The sequence below is a fragment of the Convolutriloba macropyga genome, chromosome 4 (assembly GCF_964194025.1).
Source record: "Convolutriloba macropyga chromosome 4, txConMacr16.3, whole genome shotgun sequence".
Classification (NCBI taxonomy): Eukaryota; Metazoa; Xenacoelomorpha; order Acoela; family Convolutidae; genus Convolutriloba; species Convolutriloba macropyga.
The window spans coordinates 28187553-28199531 of NC_134471.1; the positions used below are offsets into that span (position 1 = coordinate 28187553).

Below are 11979 nucleotides of genomic sequence, written 5' to 3' on the forward strand. Positions count from 1 at the left end.
TATAGAAAAACGGATATAAAGTTACAAAAGCGAACTGCACAACTTAGTTTCCCGACAGCTTGTAAACCGCTAATAACGAACTGTGCGGTATAAAACTTTCCTTGTCATTGATAGGAAAGCAGCCGTTACATTTGGTCCGCCGACCCGGACTGTGGAATACAAACCGCTGTCTAATCTCGAACAAAACAGAAGGAAAACGAAGCAATTCGCGTTTGCACAGTCAAGCAACGTTGAGGTGTGAACTTTGCCGAAAACAAAACCACAGGATAGAAAAGCGTCAAACTGCGGCGTCAAAGTAAACAAATTGTGACTCGGTCACGTAGTCACAGCAACCTCAAGAGACAAATAAAACACTGCGCAAAGCAGATTGAGCTGAAGGAGAAAGAAGGCTACGAACTGATCAAAAATAAGTTAAAACAGTATATAACCAAATTTTGCAATTCGATATCAACCTAGAGAAGCTACTTGACAAGAGGGGTGATATCTTCAACAATTTGGAATTCTACCGACGACACAAAATCCAACAACGCGAATTTTTTATCAACTTAGAAGCCGATTGGTTGCCATATATCCACGGCCAGGCAAGCATGGCTGATCAGCAGAATCAGACTCCTCTCTAAAGCAGGTCTTCAGAGCCAAATGATAAGGTTCCAAGATCTAGGGGAGAAACCTCCCAAGTTTCAGTTAATAATCAACAAAAAAGAAAACCAGGACAACGAGTCCAAAGCGTCTTCCGATAAAAGGGCAAAGAAAGCAGAGAAGCTTGCAGCTCTAGACAAGGAATTTAACACCAAAATGCGTCTGAGAAAAATTCAATATGAATTGAAGCAAAAGGAGCTTGAGATGGAGCTGCACCGTTTGGAGGTAGAAGGTGCGCTCAAACTGCAATACGAAAAGGAAGCCCTTGATGCCAGAGATTCTGGTTCTGGTGATGGTGCAGCGCCTATTATTAGAAGCTGATCCCCTTTCAATTGGAAAAGTCCGAGGGGCAAGGACATCTTCGGCTGGCTCGACCTAGCAGATAAGTTTGCAAACATTAAAGACTGTAGTTTTGATTATACAAAGAACGGTCAAGAAAACTATCGAGTCAGTTTTGATCGAGAAAGCCTACTTATATCCAGATCCCCAAGCCGCGAGCGTTTCAATTTCAGCCGTTTACCCAACCGGTCTGAGTGCAACGTACTAAGCAGTAGTAGTCAGCTACCAAAGTTGAAAATAAATTCTTTCGACGGCAACCCACTCGAGTGGCTGGAATGGTCGAACCTGGGAGAATGGGCGGCTATAGCAAGTATGGGCTACTCCGGAGATCTATATGGTGAAGCTTGGACTTTGTTGGAACGGAGGTTTGGCCGACCTTACCTAATCGTTGAAGCACAACTCAACACTTTGCGAAATCAACAGGCAATCCGAATGCATGATTCAAAAGCTTTAGTCAGTTATTCAACAACCTTCAGTAATGTAGTCAGTGTTCTGAAGCACTACAAATATGAAGGCGACTTGCGATCTAGTGCAACACTGCAAATTGCGATTGAAAAGTTGCCACCTAATCTGATGGGGAAATGGTGGTTCTATGTAGATGAAACCAATGAGGACCGACCAGATCTCTGTCTCCTAGACAAATGGTTATCAAGAATGTCATTCGTTTACTAAGGCATGTCACAGCCCCCAGGGGAACGTAAGGAGGATCATCGACGAAATGCGAACAAAACCAAGCAGTTCTCTAAATCCTCGAATTTTAGTGCGATTTCAAACGTAAAGGAAGCGCAGGCAACGAATAGCGATCACTGCCCATTAGCTGATGGAACGCACAAAATTTGGAACTGTCCTTTATTAAAGAACATGAACGTGCATGATCGTTATGCGGCTGTAAGGAAGCAACGCTTATGTTACGGATGTCTGGGAAAAGGACATGCAATCAAAGATTGTAAAGTCAACGCTTGTGGTATAAATGGATGTACCAAAAAGCACAACCAATTGCTACACTCAGAAAACCAAATGGACGAGGGAAATCACGCAGTCAACGTAAGCGCAGCATCAATCAGTCAAAGTGACGAAGTTACGAGTTTTCTTCAAATAGTTCCCGTCTCAATTCAGAGTGGCAGCAACAGGTTAAACACTTATGCTTTCCTCGATAGTGGATCAACGGTATCATTCGTCGAACAAAGCGTTAATGAGAAGTTGCGAGTCAAAGGCACCGATGTTACGCTCAACATAGCTGGCATACATGGAACGAAAGATTTGAAGACAGAAATGGTTCCCATCAAAATAAAGGGACCGCATTCAATAGTACATTCGATAGAAGCGTTTGTACACCCGTCAATTTCATTGGGAACCACAAACTACGACTACAACAAGCTGAAGCAAAGCTTCAACCACTTGAACGTTCTCCCAAACAAAACGTTTAACTTGACGGACGTCGGCATCATTTTTGGTCAAGGTGCTTACTAGCTACAGAGACCCCTGGACTACAGGATAGGAACACGAAGTGAACCTTTCGCCGTTCTAACAGAGTTAGGATGGGTAGTCAGTGGACCCATGACGGGCAAGAGAAGACAAAATGTTTGTAATTTCGCCTTCACAGATGTGAAAGTGGCTAAGAATATCCAAAAATGGTGGGACATAGAAATCTAGGCTTCCAAAAACAACGTCGTCAGTCAGTCAAAGAAGGAACTGCAGGCACAAAAGATGCTAGAGAGTACGACGAAGTTAACAGGAGAGCGGTACGAAGTGGGAATGCTGTGGAGTGAACCAGTGCCAAACCTACCGAACAACTACAGCTCAGCCCTGGGTCAGCTTTACTCACTGGAACGAAGATTCCAAAGGGACCCAAATCTGAAGAGTTTGTATCAACAGTCAATAGATACAGATGTAGAAAAGGGATTCGTAAAGATATTGAACGGGTCCGAAGTGAAAGGCACCTTCGGCAAAGAATGGTATTTGCCACACCAAAGTACAAAGGGGTATGCTTAAACGACAAGCTACTAGCAGGGCCTGATCTACTGCATGGTTTGATTGGAACGATTTTCAGATTTCGTGAAAGACCAGTAGCCCTAACAGCAGATATCGAATCGATGTTTCTGCAAGTGCAAGTTCCCGAGCAGGATAGAAATTGCTTGAGGTTTCTATGGCACCCAAGAACTAATGAACCTGTTCAAATATACAAAAATCAGCGTCACGTGTTTGGAGCTAAGAGTTCTCCAACTTGCCCAAACTTTGCTCTCAAACGAGTGGGACTCGATAACGAAGAATTGTTTCCAACTGCATCAAAAGCAATACAAAACAACTTCTACATGGACGATTTCATCAAATCAGTAGAAACCCCTGAAGAGGCAGTCGAAGTTTTCAGGCAGTTGCGACATCTTCTTTCGCAGCACGGATTTCAACTAACAAAGTGGATAAGCAACAGCGATGAGGTTTGCAAAGCAATCCCAGTCGACTTGAAATCAATCAGCATTACGAAGCAAGTCGAAGTGGAGGGATTTTCAATACAGAGGGATTTTCAGTGTTTGTACTACAATGGACTGTTACTGATGATAGTTTTCAAGTCTGCCGATGTACGAACAAGGAAGTTGAAGACCCTATAACCCAGAGCAAAATTCTGTCACTGGTATCTTCAGTATTCCTCCCCATCTGATTGATTGCTCCGTTCAGTTTTCACATGAGACGACTTCTGAAAGACATCTGGACTAAGAATGGGCAACATTGGGACAACCGAGTGGAGCCTGGTGAAGAAGCAGAGTTCTTGATGTGGAAGGAACAACTTCCAATTGTAGCTGAAACAAGCATTGGCAGAAGATACTTCAACAGAGAAAGGGATAAAACCGAACTTCATGTGTTTGCTGATGCATCTGAAGACACAATGTGTGCCGTGGCCTATCTAAGATCCCGACCAAAGGAATACTCAGCCGACTTAGCATTTGTAATTGGAAAATGCAGAGTAGCACCGATGAGGCATCTTTCAATACCACGACTGGAATTACAAGCAGCAGTCATGGCAGTACGGTTGAAGGAGCAGATGGTCAAGGAGCACGAAATGGAGATGCAATGATGCAGTTTTTGGTCGGACTCAACAACAGTACTTCAGTGGATACACAGCTCCCATCGTAAACAACAAGTGTTTGTGGCCAATCGAGTGGCTGAGATATTGGATACAACTGATGTTTCACAGTGGAGACATGTGAGCGGTATCAACAACCCAGCAGACATTGGCACGAGAGCGATCAACATTGAAGAACTCAGGAGGAGTGAGTGGCTCATTGGGCCGGCCAGGATAAAGCGACCAAAAAGTGAGTGGCCAGAGCAGGTGAATCTTGTTTTTGCCTCAGATGAAGATAACAAACCTTCATCAGTCTTCATGAAACAGGTTGAAGAAAAGAAAGCAATTATTCAGTGGGAACGATTCAGTAATTTTAGCAGACTAGTAAATACAATGGCATACGTACGGCCGGCATTCAGCAAATACAAACCCGCAACACTGTTAGTCAGTGTTGAAGAAAAGGAAAAAGCAAAAGCAATCATTTTCAAGTTACTACAGCGAGAACAGTTTGCTGAAGAGATGAAGTCTCTGAAGGTTGAAAGGAAATCCCAAAAGGCAGCAAAATTGTACAATTCTTACCATTCCTGGATGAGGAAGGAATTATTCGTGCCAAAGCAGAATAGGTAAAAGTCAATTGGCTTTAACGCCAAACATCCAATATTGTTACATTGGAAACATCATGCAATTGAATTGTTCTTGCGAAACGAGCACAAAAACAATCAACATGAAGTATCAGAGCATGTCAGAAACATTGTTCAGCAGAAGATGTGGATCCTAGGCATACGAAACGCCTTACGATCAATCAAGAACAAGTGTGTTACCTGCAGAAAAGGTAGAGCACAAACGATAACACCAGTAATGGCAGATCTACCCGAAGATTGGTTAGATGCTTCAACAGCCTTTACAAACGTTAGGGTTGACTACTTTGGCCCTTTCAATGTGAAGATTGGTCGAAGAAACGAAAAGCGATGGTGTTGTCTGTTCACATGTCTAACTGTGAGAGTGGTGCACATAGAAGTGGTAACCAATTTAGACACGGATAGCTGTCTCAATGCAATTTTGCGATTTATTGCACGAAGAGGCAAACCCAGTACAATCATCAGCGACAACGGGACAAACTTTGTTGGAGCTGAAGGAAAGATTGCAGAGTACGTTGCTGCATGGAACAAAGAACGGATCGATGAACATCTAATTCAGAAAGGAATCAGATGGAAGTTCAACCCACCCGCAGCAGCCCACTTTGGAGGGGTATGGGAACGGTTGGTCAGAAGTTGCAAGAAGGCAATGTATGTAGTCTTGGGGAACAGATCAGTCACAGAGGACGTTCTTTCAACAACGATGTGTATTGTGGAACAAACATTGAATGCGAGACCGTTGACTCCCGTGAGTTCATATTTTAATGACCTAGAAGCACTGACCCCCAATCACTTCTTGTTTGGCACCACGAATGTTTGCTTACCATACCTACCATGCGCAGAAGAATTCGTTGATTATCGAAAAGTCTTTCGACAAACTCAAGCCTATGCAAATCTCATTTGGGACAGATTTCGAAAAGAATATCTGCCAACGTTGAACAACCGGCAAAAGTGGCGATCTACAGCGAACGGAAACCTTACAGAAGGTGATCTCGTTTGGTTGATCGAAGACAGTGACAGGCGAGGATATTATAATCTGGGTCGAGTCACAGAGACCATCGAAGGGTCCGACGGAGTGATTCGATCAGCGAAAGTTCGAACAAAAAAAAGAGTTTACAAGAGACCAGTGGTGAAGCTCGCTCCTGTGTTACCAATTAGTAAAGATGTTTTCGTGATGGAAAACAGGGCCAGCGATGTGAAGGCCGAGCAGTAATAATTTCCTCAAAACATTCATTTCATTAAAACAATTCTTATGTCGACATAATTTGTTTCTAAATTTCATACATTTGTAAACATAAAAAGAGTAATAGGCGGTGAAAGATAGATTTTCAGTTCACAGACTTGAGTTTTCCAAACCAAAAACCTAGATGCTACGTCATCTCTATGGCTTCGGCCCCAGTGACTAACGAAGGACCTCTGTTTTGACCAACAATTCAAGTCCGCTTACGGCAAAAGACGGTTTCTCCTCTGTGAATTGTGTTCTATTCTGAAACCGAATGTACTCCCTTAGATTCTTTTATAAACATAAACAGTGAGCAACCTATAGGGATACAAATTTTGGTTTTGAATGGCCCCAAACTGAATTATCGAGTTATTAAACAAAACTCAGAAGAACTTATATGATTATTTAATTGGAACTTACTGAGAAGATCCAGCATTTGAGTTGATTATTCAGCAAAGCTGAACGATTAGTTATTTGGACTAAAAAAAACGTTTAATGCAACGGTGATTTACAGAAAAACGGATATAAATTTACAAAAGCGAACTGCACAACTTATTTTCCCGACAGCTTGTAAACCACTAATAACGAACTGTGCGGTATAAAACTTTCCTTGTCATTGATAGGAAAGCAGCCGTTACACCCGGGTCGAGGTTTTTTGGTGAATTTTTGTAAGAAATGGGGTGAGTTTTTGGGAGAAATGCGTTGATTGCGATGAATGCGCTTAAAAAAAATAATTCACCGCATTTCACCGCATTTTATACAAAAACTCACCGAATTTGCTTTCCAACGTTTACTGAATCTGATTTAAGCTCACGAGAAGTATAGAAGCAGGTGACAGCTGGCGCAGTGCAATAAGAAGTTGAAAGCGTGCAAGAGGAAGGAGTTTCGAACCCGTTAAAGGAAGCTTTTTTGTAATAATACTGAGAACGCGGTGAAAATAAATATTTCACCGCGATTCCCTGCAAAAAGATTTAAGAAATACGCGGTGAACATCATTTTTTTCACCGCATTTCACAGCATTTCTTACAAAATTTCGCCGCCAAACATCGACCCGGGCTGTGATTATAAATTCTTCTTGACAAATATTCGAGTTATTCTAGGAGATGGGTTAGGGCTAGGGTTAGGGAATGATCTCCTTTTACAAATGTCACCCAACAAAGAAGGGGAAAAGTGAAGCTATTGCAAGGAAGGACGCTGGAAACGGATGCTTTTCATTGTCCAACATTGGTGATGAGTTGACAGTTGTTTTATCAAGTGACTTTCATTCGTTTTTTTGAAAACCAATTTTGTAGATAATTACCACAAACATTTCTGTTGTCAAAAGTAAAAAAAGCTGTCAAAACAATCAGACTTGTCAAAAAGCTCTCAAGATTTTACCACATATAGGTTTCAATAAGAACTTTCAAACTATTATTTCACACTTTTGGTGCAAAATCTAGAGGATGTACTCACCCCTCATTTGCTGCTCAAAGAATCCTTATTCAAGATAAGGTAACAAGAAGTGCCCCCCCCCCCAATTTTATAAGTCAAGAGCTTGAGAGTGACTAACCGATGCTCGTTTTATCAATAAAAATTGCCTGACAAAATGTAGGACTGGCCATTATTATAACTTTAGAACTAACCTAAAATGCCCACTTTCACGGGGGAGTCCAGAAACAGTTTAACAATATCGGAAGAAGTCCGCAGATTTCCTCTTTGATATTAACTGCTTTTCTCTTAATAGTTTTTGAAGTCCCTGGCTACTTGTTCTTTTTTCTTCATTAGTATTTTTGGGAGTGCTCGAGTAAAATCATCTTTATCCGATTGCTCTTTTGTGGCGGTCTAAATTATGATGCCGAGCTTTTATTTTATACTCTCAATTGCGTTTAAATCTGGCGTCAGAGAGAGCCTTAGGCCCTCGTTAACAGGTGATCGCTTTGTATGCAGCTTTTCAAAACATTGTTTTGTGGTCGTGTAATTAATTTTCAAACGATTCTGAAGCAAAGATTGCTGATGAATAGCTATAAGCTTATTAAACATCAGCTCAGACGCAAAATTTTGAAGCTGCGAGTCTGTTTGTGTATTATGCATTCTTCTCTTGTAATACCTTCAATCAAACTGTATTAAACGATTTTTGTATGTTTGAGCGCACTGCACATGAAGTTGCCTGGTAACTTAATTTGAGCTCTAGTTCGTTACAATAGCTTTATTGTTATTCAAATTTTAATACTCTCTTCATGCGTTTAATTTTAAGCGCAAAAACGTCGTCTTGATAAAACATTACATCTAATCAATGTTTTAATTGTGAACAATTCATTTGTGTATTAACTACACATCAATTTGGTCCTAAGATATTCATTATAACAATTATCAGTTTTGGGCTATCGGTTCAGTCGTACGCGACCTGGCTAGAACATGTCTGCAGCTAGGGTATCCAGACCTCAGACCCAGTCTCTGATGATGCAGGAGCGGATGATGTCCAGTCTTCCGGATATCGCGCACCCCGCGTCCAGACTTGGCAACCCTGTCGACATCCAAATCGCAACCTCGGCGCCTCATAACATTGCGTCCAACGGGCTGGTTACCGACCGGAGTCTGATCAGAGCTCCAGACGAGGTTCCATTCCGGGTTGCCAGGAGTGCGGCCGTTACACCGCGTGTTGCCTCAAGCGGGGGAGGGATACACTTACCCCCAATTTCAAGGGGAAGCGCCGTTATATCGGCGTCCGGAACCCGTCCTAGCATTCCAGTTCTGGGACAAAAGTCAGATGTTCAACTTCGAGCAGATAGTGCACAATCTCACTTTAGCTCAACCTCAAACATACCAGACTATCAGTCCAAACTAAAATTGGAAGTGGATGAATTATTGGCTGCTGTTACCAAAAAAGTGAACGACAATTTCTACAATGTGAGAAACGCATTCGTAACTTCAGACATTGATGGCCAGGGAGCAATATCACGTGATCAATGCCATAGGGTTTTGATGACAGTCATGGGTCGCACAATTTCACTGAAACATTTCAACCATTTGCTAGTTCGAGTTGGGCTTGCGGATAAGTCGATAATTAACTATACGCAATTTTATACCGCATTCAGAGAAAAAGACAGCTCGGAGCCCCCTGCCATTTTTGACTCCCAGTTTAAACATTTTGCCCAAGATAAAAACATGCTCACAGCTACACAAGTGAACGCTTTGCTAAAGGAGAAAGCACGAAAGAGGGTTTTGGAACTGGGTGATATTATACCGAATTTCACAGTATCCGATGACCCAAATGACAAAGGTCGCATTATGAAACCAGAGTTGTATTCGGCATTGTTGAGACATGGGTTCAACATGTCAGACGCGGAGTTTGACAAACTGTGGGCTCGCTATGACGAGCAAAATCTTGGCGTTGTGGACTCCAAATTGCTGGCTAAGAAACTTGGAATACATTTTATGAAAAGTGAATCCAGCGACATTTCCGAGAAATCGGAAGTTTCCAAACGGAAAGTTCTTGGGGGTCATGAAATCGAGCGAAAGCTTCTAGGGGAGTTACACAGGAGCCACGTTAAAGTCAGAGAAGCGTTTTCTGAACTGGATCCGGATCAAAAGGGATTCCTGCCTTTTGAAGACATGTTTAAGGCGTTTGCAACTCTTGGAATTGACATATCCAAAGCAGTCATGCTTGAAATGCTTCATAGACATGGAATTATGTGTGATGCAACAAATACATCAGTTCCATATGACGACTTGTTAGAGAAAATTCAATCCCATAAAGACGATGACGCGTTTAGCAAATTAGTAAATGAAATCCGAGGCAACGAAATGACCCAAAGCATCACAAACGTGGAGCAGAAGTTAAAGAATCTATTTCAACCACACTTACAACATCTTTTAGAGGCATTTGACAAAGCGGATAGACTTCATTTGATGTTCTTGTCGCAGGATGACTTCAAGAATGTTCTAGAAACTGAGCTCAACATCAAAATTGACGACAAAGAAATGGAATCTTTGTCAGAACGTCTGCCTTTGGACGAAGACGGTCACGTTCTTTATCTCAAATTCCTGGACCAGTTCAACTTCCGGGCTATCAATGGGGCTATTTTGGAGGAACCAGAAGAAGAAAATGAAGAAGCGTGGGAGGAATTCGAGAAAGGTCGTTCAGCTGCCGAGTTGACGAAACAGATTAAAATTGCTCTCCGGGAACATTACTTTGACATGGAGAGTTATTATAAGACCAACATTGACTACAACACAGACACAGGAAAGCTAACACAGGTACAGTTGAAAAACATGCTTAATTCATTCATGGTTCCTGAGTTGAACCATGGCGAGGTCCGGACACTGTGGAAAACGTTTCATTTGAACCAAAATAAAACTCTCGACTACCAGATGTTTGTCAGGCATTTCTTATATGATAAAAGAACAGCTGCGTTCCCCAGTCAGAGACTCCTGCCACCACAGATCGGAGATTCAGATTTGATTCGAAGATCAAACATGGTCAACAGCTCGCGAGATCTTGTCTTCAACATGCTGCATCGAAAACTGGACGTTTACTGGAACCAAGTTCGAGGAGAGATGAAGTACTTGGATCCGTATCATACAGGATTCGTATCTTATCAACAATTCAAGAACGTCATGAGCGAATTGCAGGTTGAGTTGGACCCTTACGAGTTGAATGTTTTGTGTGAAAAGTTTGACACTGCCAATGACAAAAGAGTAAACTACATCGCGATGTTGGAACAGTTCGCGGGCCGAACTAAACCCACAAATATGGTCGAAGTTTTCAACCAAAACGCCAACAAAATTCCAGACGACAGCGAGGTTGTCGTCGACAAAATGACCGAAATGACAAACAGACTTCGTGAACGACTTTTGGGCGACGTTAAAAATTTGCGAAAAGCGTTTAAGAAACTGGACGATACCAAGTCTGGATACTTGTCAATTTCAGAGTTCAGATCAGTGCTGGAGTTGTGCAACGTAGTTTTAGACGAAGAGGAGTCGTTTCAGCTGGCTGCGAGGTATGACGACAACCTGAGTGGAAAGTTGAAATATGACAGTTTTCTACGGGATCTGCAGAAGACGCCCAAACACTTGAAGGATCGCCCGCTTGTTAATACAAATGGCCCCCTTCTGGTTTGATCAGTCGGATACAACACCCAGACAACTGACTCAAAAATCAATTTAGTTTCCTATTATATTATTAACTAAGAGTCTATCCAAATTCAAGAGTAATTTTACTTCGTATATTTCAAGGAACGCAAATTCTTACTACCGTTAATTAGCTCTGCTGAAAAAATTACTAAGGTAAAACAAAAAGTGATTTTGAAGCCTTGCTAAGTTCTAGTTGCATCCGTGTTCTCACACCAGAATTGATTGAGCTTTACACATGTCAGACAGTACTAATTTAACCCCAGTTGAAATTTGTCCAAAAACATAAGAATTGATCGTTTCTGATCGGTTTATTTAGGAAAAAAACAGTCAAAGCCAATGTTTTTTGACCAGCTTGAGCGTCTGTGATCGTCTTTTTGACATACCAAGTGATAGTGTCTGAGCGTTTTTTAAACCCAAGAAATTTTAACACCATTTCTGAACCGTTTCTGAGCGTCAAAGAAATCAACAATTTTTAAACCTTTTTTTAAAGGAGATAACCGTTTTTAACCGCTATTTTTTAGGAGATAACCAATTTCAACCGTCATTTTTGAATGGACAACCGTTTTGAGCGTATTTTTAAGCAGGGTGATCATTTTTGAGCGATCTTTAAATCTACGAAATGACCGTTAAAGTTCAGCCAGATCAAAAACTTGTTCTTTTACAAAACATAATAGTCTGGCGAGACTCTTACGTCGGCCCTCAATTCATTTGAGTAAGTCCATGACTGGAATGAAAAACTTTTGAAACGAAACTTTTCAAAAAGAGTTTTTGGAGCGCAAAATTTTTTAACAAAGAAAATATTTTCTTCATAGAGCAGCAAAATTTTTGAGCAGGTCAAAACTTTGCTCACAAATTCACAAAGATATAGGTTGCCTATTGTTATGTAATCATCAATCGATTACTTCATCCTTAAAAGATGTTTTGCATATATCCACAGTACATCATTCATTTCAATTGTTCAAAAATAAGTTTGA

General features: G+C 41.4%; 1 protein-coding gene across 1 annotated transcript; it reads left to right on the plus strand.

Annotated features, from left to right (window-relative positions):
* The first annotated feature begins 7972 nt into the window (after positions 1 to 7972).
* Positions 7973 to 11091, plus strand: LOC142337576 (EF-hand calcium-binding domain-containing protein 6-like). Its single transcript, XM_075386905.1, has one exon. It carries the CDS (start codon positions 8288 to 8290, stop codon positions 10991 to 10993), a length of 2706 nt encoding a protein of 901 aa, XP_075243020.1. The 5' UTR covers positions 7973 to 8287; the 3' UTR covers positions 10994 to 11091.
* Positions 11092 to 11979: the final 888 nt, after the last annotated feature.